This window comes from Arvicola amphibius, chromosome 9 (genome assembly GCF_903992535.2).
Source record: "Arvicola amphibius chromosome 9, mArvAmp1.2, whole genome shotgun sequence".
Classification (NCBI taxonomy): domain Eukaryota; kingdom Metazoa; phylum Chordata; class Mammalia; order Rodentia; family Cricetidae; genus Arvicola; species Arvicola amphibius.
Genome location: NC_052055.2, coordinates 2436308 through 2457320, shown reverse-complemented (window position 1 = coordinate 2457320; position 21013 = coordinate 2436308). Strand labels below are relative to the sequence as shown.

The 21013-nt window shown below is 43.4% G+C and overlaps 1 protein-coding gene across 1 annotated transcript in view; it reads right to left on the bottom strand.

Moving 5' to 3' along the window:
- The window catches only part of Vps13b (vacuolar protein sorting 13 homolog B), a 467803-nt gene that overhangs the window by 56048 nt on the left and 390742 nt on the right, over nt 1-21013 (bottom strand). Inside the window, 1 exon segment of the mRNA XM_038343548.2 lies at nt 106-261. Coding sequence (XP_038199476.1) covers nt 106-261 — 156 coding nt within the window.

Here is a 21013-nt window from a genome sequence, read left to right as displayed (position 1 = left end):
GTGTCAGGACAAAGGCATTGCTTGGTTTCCTTGTTCCTTGATTACAATTAGGATTCATGTCCGTTATACACAGCTCTGTCTGGGCACAAACGCAGGGAAACTCACCTGTTTCTGCACTCCGCTGAGCGGATGAACCTTGATGATGAGGGAAGCCGTTCGACCTTTGTACTGAATCGTTCTAATGAAAGTCCCGGCATGATCCACACTGAAGGGCTCTGACCAGCGCCAGTTGCCCCAGCCTTCAATACAGATGTGTAACAGCTGGAAAGAAAAACAATAATCGTCATAATGCCAAACATGCCAACAAAAATCTAGCCCTCAAACGAGAGCCTTGCTGCTGGAGAAGCTCTCTGTTTGTAGCTGCCAGCATGTGTTTTCTTTCTAAGCTGTACCATTCATCCACCTCCAGCTCGTTCACCAGGCTAAGAATAGCAAATATGCCACAGTCAACGTTGTTTTCCAGATCACATGTTAAAATAATGGTCCTATCAAATGGCAAAAGGTCTGTTGAACATTTGAGGAGGAAAAAAACGCCATTTCATTCATTTGGAGGACAGGAAGGTTTAACTGTGAGATCAAAGAACATTGGCCTTGGCTGACAGCAGACTCTGCTAAGTCTGGCTCATAGTGCAATTTTTGACTCTAAATTACACTTCTTATTTTTTTTCTTTTGATAAAACACAAAACAGAAGATGCAGTTTACTTAAGATAGCTCTTATGAAATTACAGAATTAAGTCAGAAAAATCAACATTTTGATATGCGATAAATGCCTTGCCCCTTTATTCTTGCATTCTCTACTGACTGTAGCTTTCACAACAGAATCTGATATTGTCTCTTACTCACTAGAACTGAGACTGTTGGTAACAGTTTCTTTCGTGGTCACTCAGATATTAATTATTTTGGCTATTAATCATTAACCTAAACCATAAAAAAATCAGCCAGGCGGTGGTGGCACACACCTTTAATCCCAGTACTTAGGAGGCAGAAGCAGGCGGATCTCTGTGAGGCAAGCCTGGTCTACAAGAGCTAGTTCCAGGACAGGCTTCGAAGTTACACAGAGACACTCTGTCTTTTAACGATATATCTATATTAAACATAATAATTAGCACTTCTTTATAAAATATAGAAGCAGTGTTTGATACACTTGTAATTATAAGAAAACTGAGAGTTTAAGGAAAGCATTTGTATGAAATAGAAACCCAACACTTTTCATTCTATTATTTAGTAGAACTAACCGAAGGAGAAACTCATGGAACACTCCCAACTACAGACTAAGTGACACTGAAAATATCCGCAGAGCTACGGACCCACACAGAAGCCCTAACGGTACACACAATGTTATCATCAAAATGAGAGTCCTTTTCCTTTTAATTTCAGCTTTGACAGCTCTAGCCGTGTTACAAGATGTGTCTCGATGGCCGACCACAGCAGCATTTGCTTTGAGAATATCTAAGTCTCTCCTGGAATGTCCCAACATCCCCCAGCTTTTAATACAGCCTTTCTCAGTTCTTCCTCCACAGGGGCCAATGAGCCCGTACCCCTCGGGAAAATATGATCTCACCTACACATACCCTATAACATAAAAGTACCAGAGTATATTCATGGTTAAATATTGGGTACAAGGGAGTGAGGGGTGGGAAGAAACAACTGCAGGGTTTGGAATCATTTCTCTTTTTTTTCTTTTCTTTTCTTTTCTTTTCTTTTCTTTCTTTTTAAATAGCAGCAACTGAGAATAAAGTTGAGGTCCATACAAAGCTAAAGGAAACAAGAAAGTTGTTTTCTTTGGAGACTAGTGGCTGGAAATGACAAAAAAAAAAAAAAAAAAAAAAAAGGCAAGGCACTTAAGGTCAAATTAAGCTAGATTTCCTGAACATGTCACAGACTCTAGAGAAGGTCTTAAATATACAAATATACAACGTGATTTTAATTGAGAATGTGCACATTTGCATATGAGTTAAATTTAATTAGAGCTGCTCCCTCCTGCACACAACTTCTATTAACTCAGCACCGCCGAGGAATATGCTGCTAGGTTTTCCTTGGCAGGTATTTCTTCTCAAAATGTTGGCATAGATACTTTCTTTGAATTATTAAAATTCAGATACATTTGGATTCAGTTCATACAGAAAAGCTAAGCGGGAGAAAACATGACAGGCTAGGGTGGGGGTCGTCGACTTGTTTCCAGTGGCTGAAGCCGCCTGCTCTAGGGACTAAATGTTTTAACCTGGGTTTTAATTTCTAGACATAAATATGAAATTTATGTTAGAATCCCTAACTTTAGTGAGGTATCTCTGTCACCCAGCAGCACATCTTCAGTGGAAAGGTACTGTGGAGGTGCCAGGGAAGAGATGAGGCACAGGGGTGTAGGCAGCAGGAGTGGCTGTCTTCTGGAGAGAATGGCAGCCGGGTCTCAGTTTGAGTAGATTACAGTCCACCCCATGGCAAAGGGTCAGTGTGAGATTTGGAAGGCAGCAGCATACAAAGCTGAGTGACAGCTACTGGAGAAAGGGTGGGGTGGGAGTTAGACGGGTTGGCTACGAGGTGCAGGTACTGCTTCTGAAGCTAAGAAATCTGTCATCTATTTGGGGATTAGCGGGCAGTCACAGACCCTCCAGCACAGCGAGCATGGCACTGGCAGAAGAGCAAGCGGTGTGTGGAGGCACAGGAAGGGCACATTAGGATGAAAGGCAAGGCGGGGGAGGACCCGCCTGGAACCCAAGGCTCTCTTGTCTTCCTTTATCACTTGGGAGCTTTTCTTTTACTTCCTTTCTTTGAAGTCTTCCTTACTGGCCACTTCCTCCACTGCCTTCCAACAACCCAGGCTTTTCATTCTCTCTGCACTAATCAGCGAGTCTTAGTATTTTCCACCGAGTGGAAAACTTCAGCAGGATTCACTCTCAGAACATTTAAATGACAACTTAAAGGCGGCAAGCAGGCAAGGGAGTGTGGCCACAACTGCTGGGGGTCCCCGGGACCCCGCGCTGTGCTAGCAGCCAGACTGGGTGTAACTTTACTACTGAAGACCTCAGATGTGAGTACACACAGCTTTCAACACAAAATAAAACAGAATTAGTGGTTGGGAAGCTAGAGATCAACTGTGAGGACCACCCACAGACATGTCTGGAGAGAGAGTTCCTGAACTGACACATTCAGGAAGGAAGACAAACAAGATGGAAATAGAAAAACAGAGCACACCAAGGAAGGGAAGGGTGAGCGAGTGTTGCACACTACTTTCAAAGTTCTGGGAACTGATACGTTCATTATTCATTCAAAAACTGTTGCAAAGATTTTTAAGGCTCAAAAATAAATTAGTGAGGTTGTTTTTGTGTTTTATAATTAGAGAAGGGTATAACTGTTCTAAAGAGAAACTAAAATTCCAGCAACTTCAAAAATTTTCATAATTCATTATACTCATTATAAGGATTTTTGAGGCAGATAAAATATTAATATGCAATTCAAGTAAAATAAGCAATTGGATATATATTGATATGTGTTAAACCTATAACTTTTCTATACATTAGTATACAAAAATTTATAAGCCATTGATTTGTTAAACTTTAAAACTCATTACTGTAAGATTTTAGTCTACAATGGTAATTTAATATATTTATTGAATAAATAAATCAGGAAATGAGATCAACCAAAAATATTATGCATAAATGTCTCTACTAAAATTTTAGTATTTATAATGAGTACAATGTTCCATGTAAACCAGACACTGCAGGCTGATAGTTGAACTTTGTTTTCTAGATATTATTTTGGATAAGTAAGATTTTTTTTAAAAGAAATCCTAAATTTTATTCACAATACTCACCTATTATGTTATTTTTTGTTTACTTGACCTTTTTACATATTTTTACTAAAAGTTGTTCACAAAATATATTTTTATGGTCTCTCCTCCCAGATTCTCTCCTAAGTGGTATCTTTCTGTGGGTGTCTTAGTTTCTGGATATGGGATCTTAGAGAGTACACTGATTTGTAGTCTAATATCAGCCATATAAGACAGAACTCCTATATTGAAAGAGTACTCAGAACAGGCAAGTTTTTAACATTGTTATTTAATTTAACCCACATGGCCAGCTACACATTCGGGTTTGGAGGAAAGGAGCTGAGAGCTGCCTATGGCTCCACAGCAGCTGCCTCCTGTTTCACACCCTCCAGGGAGCCACTGCCCGCTTTAGAGAATCTGCACATCTTTAAAAATGTTCCTTAAAAAGGGGAGATGATGTGGGATTCCCCTCTGTATGCTGTGAATACGTTTTATTACCATTGGTTATTAAAAAAGCTGTTTCGTCCAATGGCTTAGTAAAGCCAGGCAGGAAATCTGAAGAGAGATAAAGAGAAAGTAGGCGGAGTCAAGGAGATGCCATGTAGCTGAGGAAGAAAGACACCTGCTACCAGCCAGAACATTACCGGTAGGGCACAGACTCGTGGCAATACACAGACTAATAGAAATGGGTTAATTTAAGATAGAGTTAGCCAGGAATATGCTTAAGCTATTGACTAAGCAGTGTTGTAATTAATACAGTTCCTGTGTGATTATTCAGGTCTGAGCAGCTGGGAAACAAAAGAACAGTCTCTGCCTAAACTGCAGAGCATTTCACACTTGTAGAATACAATTTTTCACTGGAAAGAACGGTTAGGTAGAAATAATTTTTTTTAGTGCAGAATTTGAACTTTATATGCAGCTTTTTTTTTTTTTTTTTTTTTTTTTTTTTTTTTTTTTTTTTTTTTTTGGTAAGAAAAAGAAAAAATGGCAGAGAGCTAACTTATGAGACTTTCTAAAGCAACTTCCTAAGGCTGACTGACTACCACCTCGGTACATGGGCTCCTGTGAGAACAGCCAAAACAAAGAGTGTGCTGGCTAGAGGACACATGTCACCTGCATATTCTACTGATATCCTCAGAGTTCAGTCAGTGCACTGGGCCATTTCATCACGAGTTTATAACGGTCATTTGAATTTCCAGAGATAACTTACAATGTCCAATACCACACCTTTCTCATAAGTATTCTGGAATAATCAATATTTTAACATATCTGTAAAGCAAAATCGTTCATGAACTTCTATTCTAGTCTCTCTTCGGGGCTGGCCATTTACACTATCTGGAGAATGCTAAGGGAACGGCAGAACAGCAGCCACACCTCCCATTTACAAATTACCTCCCAAACAACGGGCTATCTTATGGGTATTCTTCGCTTCAAAGACTAGGGGCAACAAAATAGGGATTTTTCTTTTTAACAAACACTTTAATAATCAATCTTGTTCATTTATTAAAATTTTCACTGATTGCATTCCAAATATTTCCACTCAGATATAAATACACATGGTCTAACAAGGTAAGCAATGATATACAGCTTGTTGTGGCAGAATCCATTTCAGCATCACACATGTTTCTAAGGGGCGTGGGCTTTCCCTACAGTTAGCTCAGGAGCGACTGAAACAACCAAGCTGTGATAACAGACAGCTGCTCTAAGCTCAGAACTATTAATTCTACCACATGGAGTCTAACGCTGGAATTCAATTAACGTTGATATGTCTATATATGAGTATGTATTTTTAATTATAAGCAAAACAGTGAAAACGTCTTATCCTGTAATGGAGTTATATTAACACACTCTGGTATTGCTGACACACAGACACACTCTCTGGACAGCATGGCAGTTGATGCGTGTCACAAATCAGTCAGGTATAACGCTTTGAGGAAGAGTTCTGAATACGTTGGTTGGAAATGAAAAGGAGTAATTTAGGGGGGCGAGAAATAGAAGCCAAGAAGATAAACTGAAGAGGATATCTGATGGTCATTCAGATTTGGATAAATATTCTTCAGTTTGTGAATAAAAATTGTTAGCTTTTGTTTGTTTAAAAATCCATTGTGACTAAATACAAGTATAAATTCATATTTATTTTCATTGAACTGGGTTGTGTTGCCACGCTGAGAAAACATTTTTATAAAGCCTAAAATCACCATGGTGACTGTGGGTTCTCGGAGCTGCTCCAAGCCCTGCAGTTGGTTTTCTTGCCCAGTGAGGGAATGTGCTATGTGAGACCCTATCCTAACCCGCGCTGTCCCCAAGTGCAAGCCAGGCACGTGAAAGGTCAGCTACTGCCTGCAGGGCAGCCCCTGACTCCACAGAATGGGGTTAGTTCACATTTATCTTAAAATCTCTCTCAGCCTTCTTAAAAATCCACTAACTTGGCAAGTCAAGAATTATCATGAGAAATGAAATAATTTCATAACTGTGAAGTCATCCAACATTCCTTGTGTGTGACACTCACTGGATTTGGCCATATCTTGGGCATTATTCTGACCTTTCAATAATAAGTTCTTCTATATCCTGGAAACAATTAAAAGCATGGAAATAATTAGAAGTGCCACATGCAATGGTATGCCATTGTCTTTCAGTTAATGTGTTTTTCACACAGATTCTTGGAAATGGGTTATGATTACAGACAATCACATTATGCATGCTGAGGTCTTTATCACATTCCCAATCAGCAATTCTCACAAGCTAAAAAGGCAAAATACCATCGTGCTTCAACGGTCCTGCGGCACAGCGTTTCTCCAAGCGCTCTGTCAACACTCATGTTTAAATGAGCCCTCTGAAGAACCTTTATGTTTAGATACCGAGGACTCACATTTGCAGGATAATGGCTTGTGGAAAGCTTAGAGAATCTGTAGTATGTATTCTCCAAACTGTATTTCAATATCTAGAATTTACTGCCGGGGAGAGGCAGAGTCAGTGCCAGCAGCCATTCCTCTCTGACCCTCACCGTTGGATAATCCCTAGTCAGCCTCCACAGTCAGGCTTCCAGAAAGCTCCAGAAAGCTCCAGAAATGGGCTGGGACCGGATGAAGTGCCCACCACAGCCGTATCTGCAGGGGATTTTTATGCAGAAACACAGGTAAAGGAGCTGAGTCTCAAACTCCTGCGTCTGATATAAGGAAGTGGAGACATTTCACCATCACTAGATACCTAGTGTTGGAACCTGCTCTGGCCTCATTTAGTCTACCACAGATGACGTTGGAAGACACTGGAAGGCCCCTCAGGAAATCCTTGATGAAAGTAAAACCCCTGAAGAAACAGAAGTGGAGAAACTGAGTCTGTAGTCCTCTGTAGCTCTTCTGGTCTGTAGTCCTCTGTAGCTCTTCTGGTTGCCGTGTAAAATGAAGTAAGAAAGCCCTTGGAGCCAAGCTGACAGTAGTTCCTGGTTCTCAAACAGAACCAATGTTTACAGATTGGATTAAAATCCTTGCCAGATGGTCCCAAGAAGTGTTTACCTCACTGTTGACTTTAGCTTTCTTGGTGTCAGCAACAATAAAAAGAACCTTGTTACTGTCACTGTGGAACAAGACACAAAATCCTTCCTCCCCTAGTGGAGCTGTTAGCTGCGGACAGTTGTGCGCTAAACACTGATAAGGGTGATACTGAGATTCCTGAGAAACTATTTCCACGATCACAGAAAAAGACATCATGTAGTAAATGAAGTATACTTTTAATACACAATATTTAGTAATTATTCTATGCAGTTTTAGTTTATGGTAAGTAATAATTTTTTCTTTACAGAATAAACACAGAAGATTAAGCAAGAGTGAGAACTTGAACATGCATTTGAAACATATAAGTGATCCCCTTCTTAGCACTGGCTTTGTGACCAAAAAGGTAGGGATGAAGAGAACCAGGTTAAAAACCTGGTTAAGAACCTGACTTCCCTGATGGTGTATGTATGTATATACATACACATACTCACACACATATATTTTTAAATAGCTGCATAGTATATACAGAGCCAACCAGAATGATACAGAAGTCAGGATTGGAGCACAGGATTGTTAAATTATGATTTTAAGCTTCTGATCTTGAGAACTATTAGAGAAGTTACTGAGCCCCCCCCCCCCACCCCGATTTCTTTACTCAGAAAACATCTACTGAAGGCCCATCACAAAGCATGGCCAGCGGCAGTACAGTCTCCTATATTTCCCTCCCTTTCACTCCGGGTAAGCCTACTACTACTTATTCTGTCTCTGACCTCAGACTAGGAAGAGGCCCTTCTAAGTTGTAAAAGACCACCAATCATCTGTGTAGGCTCTTTGCCAGCCTAATTTTGTAACATGCTCTGTCCAATGTGCCAGAATGATACTAAGAGTTCTTATCTGAGATTCAAGAGACAGCACAGTTTTTTTGTTCTTTCAGAACGATTTTCCCTTGTGAAGAATTGTGTGCATGCCAGAGGACCAAGACACCTGGCCAATATCCTGCCTCCTACCATGTATGTGGGTGAGGCCATCTGCTGAGTATACCCTGATGGGAGCAGCAAACTCTTGGCTGGAGTGGTTCTGCATCTCTTATAGGCAGGCTCGTGAACTGATGAGAGGTCTAAGCCTCTAACTGGAGAAGTTTACTGAGCAGCAATAGGTGTCTGTTGTGGACTTCCCATCTACAGTGGTTTGAGTGTAAGTGGCCCCCATAATCTCATAGGGTAAGATTAGGAGGTGTGGCTTTGTGGGAGTGGCCTTCTTAGAGGGAGTGTGTCACTGGCGGGTGGGTTTTGAGGTTTCCTATGCTCAGGATATCTGCCAGTGTCTCAGTCGACTTCCTGTTGCCTCTAAGATGTAGGACTCTCAGCTCCTACTCCAGCACGTCTGCCTGCATGCCATCATGTCATGTGATAATGGACCAAACCTCTGAAACTATAAGCAAGCCATCACATTAAATGTTTTCTTTATAAGAGTTGCTGTGGTCATGGTGTCTCTTCAGAGCAATAAAAACCCAACTAAGATACCAAGGTCAACCTGTGGCTAACTTTTGAAAGCTCCTATTTTCTAAGTCTTAATAGTTCTTTCTCTAGTCTACATCAATCTCTTTAAAATTTCTTTTCATATGAGCATGCTTACATTTATTCAAAATCTTCCCTGACCGTGCAATTTTTGTATCCGCTCTCCAAATAAGATTTTTTTAAAAAAACAATAGAAACATGAAACTGACCAAACAAGCAAAAACTCAAGTGTACCCTCCCCACTTTCTTACTTCCCATTCATTTCTCAGCCTATTATAGTATGGCTTCTATCTTCATTTTTCCACACAAGGGGCTCTCTTTCAGCCACGAAACAATCAATTATGTCCTAAATGTCCAAAACCAGTCTCTTCAGTTTCTATATCTTGATCTCCTGTGACATCTAACAATGGTGATAACTCTCCAGATAGATACTCCCTCTCTTTTTTTGATTTGTGTGGATGTTGGAGCCCACAAGACTATACAGTAAAGGTACAGCCAATAGATCAATAGACTAATCCATGGAAGTTTGTACGTACACTCCACATGGAATAACCTGTTTTGCAGAGCTGTGGGAATACTTGTCTTTTGGAAAAGTCACTGTCGTATCTGTGGAAACCTTGTGAGGCCATGATTCTCCCTTCAAGATGGGATTAATTCCCAAAACACCTCAGCAGTGTAACTTCTCCTGCATGGGCAATGGAGTGACCTTTCCATTCCCCCACACCATGAGACTTAGAACTATAACATTCACTGTTTGTTCTAACAGTCAAATTTACATAGAGTCAATCCCACAAAATTACCTGCTAACAGACCACATAGAAATTTCTAAAGAAGACAGGCACTGGGCAGGAAGGTAGCATGCCCTGCCCTTACCAGACAGACAGTTTTGGGCGTGGGTGAAATCCAGGTTCAGAGACATTTAGTAACGCATCTGGTGGTTTGCTGGCTCTTTGCTGGGTGGTGTCAGCTGTTCCAAAGTCCTGCTTTGTCAGGTTCTACCTGACCCTTTTTGTGATCCTAAAATGCATGATATCATTGTATTTGGCTATGTATTTTCTAACTATATCTGCAAAAACTAAAAACCCCTGGAGATCACTCCTGCAATGGTCTGTCCCCCCAACCCTGTCTGCTGGGGCAAGCAGATCTTCCTTCTGCTTCCAGTCTGAGCTCCTTTCCTCTTTTCCTCCCCAATTTCTCCCTCTCCTCTCTCTCTCTCTCTCTCTCTCTCTCTCTCTCTCTCTCTCTCTCTCTCTCTCTCTCTCTCTCTCTTTCCACACACACACGCTCTTCTCCCTTCTCTCCTCTCCCCCTTCCACTACCCACTAAATAAATACCCAGCCTCCCTCTGCATGGCGTGCCTGTCCATCTTGGGCTCCCTGCCTTCATGGCCACCGTGGTCTAAGGACCCGCGCTGCCCCTTGAGGCCACTCGGTGATCTGCACTGTTTTACTTTCACCGTAACTACTCTTCCGCTTCTTCTTGCTTTTTCATGCAATGGAATAAAGAACATGTCGCAGTAATGTATGTGAGTTGATTTATTCCATTTACTTGGATCCAATCAGCCAGTTTTCCCTGCCACAGCAAATCTTTCTGAACCCCAAAGAGTCTAATGGGCGTAACCCCCAAATGAACCTCAAATTGTGTACATGTGTGTACATGTGTGCATGTGTGTGAGGGGCCAGAGGTCAATGTTGGTTGACTTCTTGCATGGTTCATCACCTTATTTTCTTGAGACAGGATCTCTCCTTGTACCGGGAGCTCACCAACTGGCTACACTGACTGGCCAGTAAGCCTTAGGGTTCTCTTCCTCACCTACCTACCACTGGGATTAGAGGCACATGCCACTATACTCAGGTTTTTAATTTTTATTTATTTTTAAACATGGCTGCTAGAGCTACAAGTTGGGGAGACTGATTCATCTCCCTAATTCTCCCTTTCTCGACTGTTAAAATACCGGTATATCCTAGTTATCCTACTACAGCTTATTTTTTTTATTATATATCTTATCCGCCCTGGACAGATTCCGTTTTTCAACCTATCCCCACCAATTCTACCACTGGTAATTATTATAAACATATTTCTAAGATAGTCTAATGATGCTTGGTTCTTGTTTCTTTGTGTAATCCCTTCTCCATTATGGAGGTTTGATTTGTGTTACCCCTAGAATGTTAGAGAAATGATAATGACTCCCAAACTTATACATAAATACTGGCTTCTGCCTCATTCTGTCTTGGACTCCTTAACCTAGGAGAAGCCAGCTGCCAAATCAAGAGGATATACAAGCAACTCTATGGAAGGATCCTTGAAGAGAACACCTGAAATCCCCTGCCATGAGCCACACGAATACACCGTTTTGGATGTCAGTCCTGCAGCACAGTTGAGCCTTCAGAGGTTGCACTTCCGTTCTGGTCCAAGTCTTATATACCGTCTTTTCAGACCCTGAGTCGTAAGAATTAACCTAGTCCTGGAGTTCCTGACTAGAAACATCCTTTGAGATACAAAGGCTGATTGTTGCAGGTAGTCGAGTCTTAGGATGACAGGCAAGACAGCAATGGGCGGGGACAGATTGTGTTGTTTATAAACTGGTGCAGCACGGAAGAATCAAATCTATGAAGATGTGAGACTGGGAAGAACCCTGGCAGAGCAGCGCAGGCTGGGGCTGAGGAAAGTGGAGGGGACGGCTGCTGAGAAGCTCCAAGTCCAGCAGCACTGTTAGCCACAGGTTCACGGAAAGGAGCAAACAGGTTAATAAGCCAAGGGACAGCTGAGGTTACCAGACAGTACTTAAGGACCTCCTAGCTCCTACCTCCTACTATGCTGACATCAGATTAAGGAACGGTTGTTATAAAAGAAGGCCATAACTGGCTAGTTCTGAAAGCTCCCAGATTTTTCAACTGGAAAATGACACTAAACAAAGTAATGGCTTCCAGGCTAAAATCCACAGTTGGCCATGGCTAGGAAAAGTGGTCTCATAGAGTGTGCCTATGGTATTCTTTGTTAGCGTCATAGGCACTTGACATTGCTATCTCAGATGCTCAAGTACAGTGTCCTTTAGCACTGTCTAGTAGAGTCTAGAATTTCGGAAGGGCTTATCTAGGAGAGATCTGTGGGTTTAATTTCCAAATATAGTGATCCTCAATAAAATCAATGAGTGACCCACGAAGTTGTTTAAAGGATTACATTGTCAGGAATATTGCCACTTTAGACTCAAAGAGACAGAGTGTAAATGAAGGGTCTTCAAACTTTCAAAATTCTGAAAGCAGAAAGCAAGCTAAGAAAATGACAGAGAGATGACTTTCATTGAAACAGATGTATGGTGCAGACACCAGAGCCAAGAGCCTGAAGCTATGCGCCATGGAGAATTCCTTCCTAACTGAATATGTGGACTGGACTAAGAACCAAGAATACCCAGCGTCTGTCTGGTGGGTTTTCAGAATTCGTCTAGACCATCAGCCCGTGTGTCTCCTGGCATCAACAGGAACCTCTACAGGGTTCTCCTTGGCCCACACCCCCATAGAACACAGTCCTGGAGCCTCTACGGGGTTCTCCTTGGCCCACACCCTTGTAGCACACAGTCCTGTAGGTCTTATTCGCTCAACACTCACTTGGGGACTTGTTAGACAGCCCACTGCTGCCTAGACACTGATGATAGGCCAAATTTGAATTTCAAATCTGAGCAGAGGTTCTCAACTTTCCTAATTCTGTGACCCGTTAATATAGTTCCTCGATGTGGTGACCCCAACTATAAAATTGTTTTTGCTGATACTTCATAACTGTAGTTTCTCTACTGTTGTGAACTATAATGTAAATGCCAAAGGGGGCATGACCCATAGGTTGAGAACCACTGCTCTGGAGACTGCTATGTTGCCCTCCAGACTCCACGTATGAGCATGCCTCTTCTCTATCCATCTGTGCTGCCCAGCGTTTCTTCAACTTGGTAGAGACTAGACTTCCAAGAGGAGGAAAGCTCAGTTGAGAAAATGCCTCCGTAAGACTGGCCTGCTTGTGAGGAATTCTCTTGATTAATAATTGTGGGAGGATCCAGCCTGTTGTGGACGCTGCTACTCGTGAGCAGGTGGTTCTGGGGTGTGTATGAGAACAAACTGAGCAAGCCGGTAAGCAGTGGCTCCTGCCTTGATCTCTAACCCCGACTTCCCTCATCTGGAACCTGCAGCAAACCTTTTCCTCCCTAAGTTGCTTTTTTTTTTTTTTTTTTTTTTAACAGCGTTTTATCAAAGCAATGGAAACCCCACCTAAGACAGCCTGGAAACCCAGTTAAAAAGGGGGAAAGGAAGCTACGATTATAGAGAACAGAGTTTCTTACTAGTTACTTATACATTTTTTTGGTGTAGACTATCCAAAATAACCTTTTAATTTGGCAGAGGAGAAACTGGAAGTGATGAGAAACGAAAACTTGTATCTGTCCGTTTTCTCAGGAGTGGAGCTTGGCATTTCATGTTTCGAGTGTGCATTCTCCTCCATATATGCTTTTTTCTGCACTCAAAAGCAACCAACATCTCAAGGTATCCAACCAGGTTAGGTTTAGGGCTTTTCTGTTTCCAGGCACACCATCTTTTCTCAGAATCAACCTCCCACTCAGCTCTCTGTCATGGGCGACTCTCACCTCCAAGCCCAGGGTCAAACGAGAGTCTTCTCATAGCCATATTAAATCCTGCTGACTTTAACCTGCCCCATGTCTGTCCAACCAAAGCTCTTGGCGTGTCAGGGCTGTGATTCTGTCTCTGGCCGCTGACAGGGTGGAGCCCGTGGAGCCCCACCCTGTCCTTCTCACTGCGTTGTGCTCTGGCTGCTTTACACACACTCTGATTTGGTTTCTAGTAGTTTCCTTATGTGTCTGGTTGTGGTGTTTGGAGTTTTTCTGAGCTACTAGACTATAAATCTCCATCTTCTATAACATCTGAGATGCTTCCTCAGATAGTGCTTTGTTCCTCTGGCTCTCTCTGCTCATTCAGGAACTATAATTACTCATATGCTGCACATTTTGAACATGTCCAAGAAGTCTCTGGGATATGAGTCCCTTTGGGTCTTTTTTTCTTTTTCTTCTTCAGATTGGATGCTTTCTAATCAATATCTTCCAGCTGACTGATACTTTCCTCCTGTCATATTTCAGTACATTTCTATTGACAAGTGACACTCATTCCCTCTGCAGGTCAGGAGGCAGCAGGGTTGGCTGTGACTGCAGAGAAGGTGTCAGCTGGACGTGGAGAGGATGGGCCTCCCTCCCCCGCTGCAGCTGTGGCCTCACGATTAATGTATACAACATCAAAAACGAACAAAAGAAAGGAGACTGATTAAGGCAGAGGAAAATGACAGGAGGACCTGGGAGGACACCAAGTCAGGCACTGTGCTCCATCACATAAACACCATCTTTCAATACTTTTGTGCATTTTTTTCTTATATTGTGAAGATGACATTCTATATACAGAATTTGTATTCTTCTCTTGGTTCTAGGAGATAGCAACAATCTTTTTTCCTATATAAAAACTTTAAAAGATTAGATTTTACTTTATCTTTTTAAAAATAAACATTTGGTCCATGGTCCTACTGAAACAGGAGGCTGTGTTGATGTCTGTGGCCCATGTGACCACCAAAAGCCAAGTGGATGTCCGTGGTCTGGGCTGCCCACTGAAGCCATGCTGATGTCCTACCTAGCTCTGCAGCTTGACCGCTGCTACAGGCAGGAAATCTGGCCCTGCCCCTTGCTGGCCACAAGCAGGAGAACCTTGCCCCTAGCTGACCTGCAGCACCAGCAGTAATGTGGGCACAGGAGTGCTGGCCCCATCCCTCACAGGGTTGGCACAGGAGAGTTGGCCCTACCCCTCTTGAGGGGGAAAGGATGCCTGACAGAGATCCAGGCTGTCCGCCCAGAGGCAGGGCCCTTGAGTTGGTTCAGGCCAACACTTACCCCACTGATGAGTTCTGGTGTGAGTGAAAGGGCCAGTCCTGCAGAGCAATGGCGACAGGATCTCCATGACTATGGGCAATAGCATGATATCTGAGAGAAGTCTCAGAGAGAGTTCAGGATTGTGGAGTAGCAGAAGCCAGAGGACTTGAACTAGACCAATGGCTCATGAATGAACATGTGGTAAGAGGTGTGGAAGACGGGGGAGCAGAGAGGTACATGTAAGGGGGAACAGGAGGTGTGAAAACTCTGATAAGTGTGGCTGCCACAAAGAAGTTTCTCTTTACACCCAATGGAGACTATTACAGCAAACCACAACTGGACATAATGAGAAATCAATGGATTGTGGGGACCCCAGCCTCAGCGTACACATCTACATCAAAGCTCCTGCATATAGGGCTCAGGGAACAGCTTGGGACAGAATGACTCTAAGAGTTGGACTACCAGGGAGCCTGCTAGGAATCAGTCTCTCCTAGAAACAGCCACATAAACTAGACTGGAGCAACCGCAATATCAGACACATGCCAGTGCGGAGGAGGGAACTCTGTGGGGCTGTCCCACACAGACTCCAGAAAACTAAGGACTGCAGGGAGAGGAGACCTGACTGCTCCTGGGGCGGGTCTCTATTAAACTATCTGAGATACAGACACACAAACAACAAGGACAGATTCAACAGGTAGTGTGTGTTGTTCCTAACAAAATGCTACAGAGTCCCAGGCGGCAGCTGTAGGCAGGCAGCAAATGCTGTAGGTCCCAAATGGTGGTACTGGGCCACGTGGCGGCAGACAGCTGGCCCTGCGAGCAGCCAGTCCCAGGCAGAGACAGCTGCTGGTCCCCGAGCAGTGGCTGGTCCCAGGCAGGGAGACACATGGCGGGCGGGCAGGAGACAGAGACATGGATAGACATGACTTGCAGAGTGAGGTTGAATAAATATTCAGGGGGTTATGAAGGGGGAAGGGGGAAGGGAGAAGGGGGAGAGAGAGAGAGAGACAGAGACAGAGACACAGAGACACAGAGAGAGAGACAGAGAGAAAGGGGGGAGAAAGAGACGGGGGAAGCAGAGAAGTGGGGGGAGAGGGAGAAGCGAAGCTGCCTCTCTGAGAGGAAGATGGAAAAAGAGAGAGAGCTCAGGCCGGAAGCTGAAGGTCAGCCTGCCTCAGCAGATGGGGGAGGGAGTGGGCATGGCTTGTCTCTTAAAGGGACCAGGAACCAAAACCATAACAGTGTGTATGTACTTGTACATACACATGTAACAATAATAATAAATAGAGGTTATCAAATTGAGAAGGGGACATGGGAGGGGTCGGAGGGCAAGTGATGAATTTTAATTAAAACATGAGCATTTGAGTATCTTTGATTTTCTTAGTGTTTCTAAAGTCTTTGATCCAGTTTGTGTTCTTTTCTAACATGAGATTACTAAGGAAGTTATGGGGTCAAGGTCTAGGCTTATTTTAATGTCTTGGAAGCTTCTTACTCTTCCATCAAAGGGTGGGGGAGGTGTGCTTGTAGGATCCAGGATGACTGGGGGAGGGGTAAAAATTCACTGTATATATGAATGATATCCTCAATTCATTAAAAATATTACTCATTTGCTCTTTTATCCCCAGCACCATAAACAGAATAAAACCAGCCTTAACACGTATACACACACAGAGCACACCTGACAAATTTATCAGTATTGTTAACACAGAACCTTTCCTGCTGTTGTCTGCTTCCTGAGGTTTTAAACTGTGGCTGAGTCAACAAGGACCCTCTTTTTGCTCTGGATGCATGTGAACAAACACTTTATACAGATCCATTTGAATAGGAGTTATAGGCCAGCTCACAAAACGGACAATTGGCTAGAATTCTAAGACAGTCTTGAGGGAAGTGGTGGTGCTCCATGTCTTTAGTCCCAGCTCTCGGAAGAGGCAGGCAGATCTCTGAGTGAGGCCAGCCTGGTCTACAGAGCCAGTTCCAGAACAGCCAGGGCTACACAGCAAAACTCTTTTCTCTAAAACCAGAAAAAAAAAGAGACAGTCTTATACTCAAAACACACTGCTTTCTTTTTTAGGAAAATAGAAAAATGATCAGATTTCACCTTAAAATATTCCGATGTCCCAAAAGGGAACTGGAGAACCTTCTAAAGCCCATACACTGAGTGGGCACAAGAGGAGTAGAACAGAACACGTCACCGCTGCTTCAGGAGCATGGTCATGGTATGAGTCACACTTCTGTCTCACGGTTCTGAGAACTCCGAGTTGAACCTTGGCCCGTGACATCCACGAGCACAGGGATGACAACAAGGATGGCAACATAGGCTTAGGGCCAAACAGAGCACTTTGGGGCAGCTTAGGAACCTTTACATTTTAAAAAATAACTTTAAAAAAGATTTTATTAAAAAATTAAAAGTTAGATTTATTCGTTTTCATTTTATGTATGAGCTTTTGCCCGCAAGTATGCCTGTGCACCATGTGCATGCCTGGTGCTGAAGAAGGTCAGAGGAGGGCGCGGGCGCTGGATCCCAGGGGCTGAATGCTGGGTGCTTGTGAGTATCACGTGAGTGCTGGGACCTGATCCTGGGTTCTCCCTAAGAGCAACAAGTGCTCTCAGCTGCTGAGCTCCAGTCCCAGCCTGACCCTTCACATTGTGAATGCCGAGAGGCTGCAGCCCAGGCTGGAAGGCTGTGGAAGCCTAGTGTATCTACCACCTGGCACCTCAGAGAATAGTGCCAGCCTCCATCTTACAGGCAGGGTTTTTACTTTTGGCACTATCTCTGCTGAATATTTTGCTGGTCATCAAAATTCCTAACTAGCTACATTTTACAATTTAAAAAAAATGTGTTATGTTCATGAACTTATAAACTACTTTTATATTCATTTCAGGAAAATATTTTATTATTTTATATACACTCTCTAGTGACCCCCCCCTTTTACCTTGCTTGATTTAATTACTAAAATGAAGTGGCTGTGGGGCTGGAGCACTGGCTGCCCTTGCGGAAGCCCGGGTTTGGGTCTCGACACCCACACACCGCTGGCTCCCGTCCTAACCCAGTTACTGTGTGTCTAGCACCGTCTTCTGACCTCTTCAGGTACCACTACTCACATGGTGCAGTACACATTTATATAAAAATAGATCTCTATATAAAACAAACTAAACCACTGATAGTTGGAATTCTACACCTCTAAAAATGTACATAATTCATAAATTGTGCCTTTTGAAGGTAGATAGAAGTACGAATTATTAACACACAAGGCAGACGTATTCCTATTTCAAAAGATTAACCAAGTGCTCTCTAGAACCAGAAAGGAAGTTAGATAGCTCATATGTAAATCCTACGGTTTATGGAGGAGTGCTCTTCCTAGCTTGGTTAAATCAAACAAGGCTTCTGTTACCTTTGAGCCATATACACTTGCTCGTATTCCGAGAAGATGCCATGAACTTACACTTCCAGGATCTAGATTCACCTCAGTATACCATAAAAAACTTCTTTGAAGACCAACTCCTTGATGACAATTTTGGTCATACAACCTATCTGGCGAGCTGAATTTGTATATTTGTAAGTCCCTGTGGTGGCATCAACAATTCTGTGCAGCTGAACATGTTCACTTATTCCCCAAGAAGAAGTTCTATTCTTCTTTTGTTTGTTTAGGCAAGAAATTGTTGTGGAATGTCCAACATCTTAAGTGACTGCCTCAAAGCATGTGTTACAAACTATAAGGGAGTTTATGACTTCTCGATCCAAAAAGGTTCCTCAGCTCAAGGTTTCTGGGATTGGTATGTCCGTGTTTCTTCTTGTCCTCCTGGGATTCAGTGTTGTTAGCAACCTTCTGTGTGGTTCTAAGATATCCTGACCTTCTGAAACCTTTCCAGGTGTCACTGCCACTTTCTTGGTCTCTGCAATATAAGCTGCATTGTTTAGTGGAGTTAAGTTCTATGAACTTTAGAAATTCTCCCGGAGACTATGAATTGACTAATACCCGAGGTTGCATAAACACACAGACACAAATGTTCCTAAAACCAAGATTGCTGGGCAATGCAGGATATGACTTGGAATCTGGAAAAGGAACATGTTGCTCACTTGTGCATCTGTGACGAGCTCCAGGTGGCTGGTTGTTCTGATCTGAGCTCAGACGTAGCCTCTCATTAGAGAGAGCAGCTTGTGCTTTTGTGGATGATAGGAATTCCGTGAGTGCCCTCTGGGCCCATTAATGCCTCTGGCTTCAGAGGTCTTAAAATACATTTCAGCATACATAGAAACATAAAAAGGACATCATTTTCTTTTAAAGGAGTCTGAATCAAACTCAAAGTTTTCTTTTTTGGGTGGGGACGGGGCTGAGGCCGTTCCGCTTGGCTCATACTGGTGTGAATTTCCTGGTCCTCCTGGGTGCTGGGACACAGGTTCACCCCCACACCTGGCGACAGACAATGCTCTGTGCCAACTTCATTGATGCAAGTAAAAGGCACAGAAGTTAACCCCTTCGCAAGGGCTCACACATCGACCAAGAACCCTCTATCACTCTTGGTTTTAGGCTTTCCTGGGTACTGTAGCAGAGATTTCTCAGCCCTTCTCCTAAAACCGCAGATGGCTACTTTAACAGATGAATCATACAGACAAAATACAGGAGAAGAAGATAGGACCATTGGTATAAAACTATATATATAAACTAATAAAATCAAGTTCCCTTATACTTAAAATAGATATAGCAACAGACTACATAATAACTCTTTTAAAGTGTAATGGTCACAGTGGCTGCCCATTCTTGTTTCTCACTGACTTCTAGTCCACCCAGGGGCAGCATGTCCCCACAGTCCTGAGGCATGCGTTAAGATCAGCTTTGCCAGCTGAGCTCCAGAGTTCAGGAATCCTGAAGGTCGGGGCGGTGGAGGTGATGGTGATGGTGGTGGAGATGATGGTGATGGTGGAGGCGGTGGTGGTGGAGGTGATGGTGATGGTGGTGGAGGTGATGGTGATGGTGGTGGAGGTGATGGTGATGGTGGTGGAGGTGATGGTGATGGTGGTGGAGGTGATGGTGATGGTGGAGGCGGTGGTGGAGGTGGTGGTGATGGTGGTGGAGGTGATGGTGATGGTGGTGGAGGTGATGGTGATGGTGGTGGAGGTGGAGGTGATGGTGGTGGAGGTGGAGGTGGTGGTGGAGGTGGAGGTGATGGTGGTGGAGGTGGAGGTGCTGGTGGTGGAGGTGGTGGTGGAGGTGGAGGTGCTGGTGGTGGAGGTGGAGGTGCTGGTGGTGGAGGTGGAGGGTGCTGGTGGTGGAGGGTGGTGGTGGCGGTGGCGGCGCTGGTGGTGGCGGTGCTGGTGGTGATGGCGCTGGTGGTGGCGGTGCTGGTGGTGGAGGTGATGGCGCTGGTGGTGGCGGTGATGATGGTGGAGGTGGAGGTGATGGTGGTGGAGGTGGTGGTGATGGTGGTGGAGGTGATGATGGTGGAGGCGGAGGTGGAGGTGGAGGTGATGGTGGTGGAGGCGGTGGTGCAGTGGCCGTGGAAATGTCTAGACAGCGAGTGTTACTATGGTTGGGACTGCATGTGCATGGGCCTTTGTTCTGCAAGCTCCTAACTTTTCAACCAATAAGAAAAAACTAGCAAAAAAAAAATTCAAAATAAATACAGTATCTATCCTGTCAGACAGGGCAAATGAAAACTCTAACATGGAACATTTTCAAGAGAAAAGTTGGAAAACGTGTGATTTAGGATAAAATTCTAAGTGCAGTATCATACTGTGTGAGAAGCTTTCGTAGGGAGTTATATCTCAAAGCACTGGAGGGAGCTGTGCTGCTCTTCCAGAGTTTGGGTCCAGCGCCTATGTCAGGCAGCTCATGACGTTCTATAACTCCATCTCCAGAGGACCCCACACTTCTGGCACCTGTGGGCACCTGTACTCAAGGACACACACCTACTCACTTCATAGACATAATCAAAAATAATAAAAAAACAAATCTTAAAATGAGAATTTGTATTTAGAAAAGCTTAGAATTTTAAAGTCCTGTCAGATTAATTTGATTTAAAATTAAGATTTTTAGATAAAGGATATTTCATTGTGTCTATATTTCCAAATTTTATATCAACAGTGGGTGATTTCATGTGAAAAAACTCAAAATAAGCAAAAGACAAGAATCTAGTTCTTTGGGGTACAGAGGAGAAAGGAGGGGGTGAAGCCCGAGGGTGAACAGACCTATGGACCACATGGGAAAACATGCTCCCTAATCTAATGACTCACTTTTAATCACAAGCAGATAGTAGTTTATTCCTGGGAATTCTTCCTAGGATTTCTTTTTCTCATTTAGACCACATCTTTGCATTTAATTCATCCGTGGACTA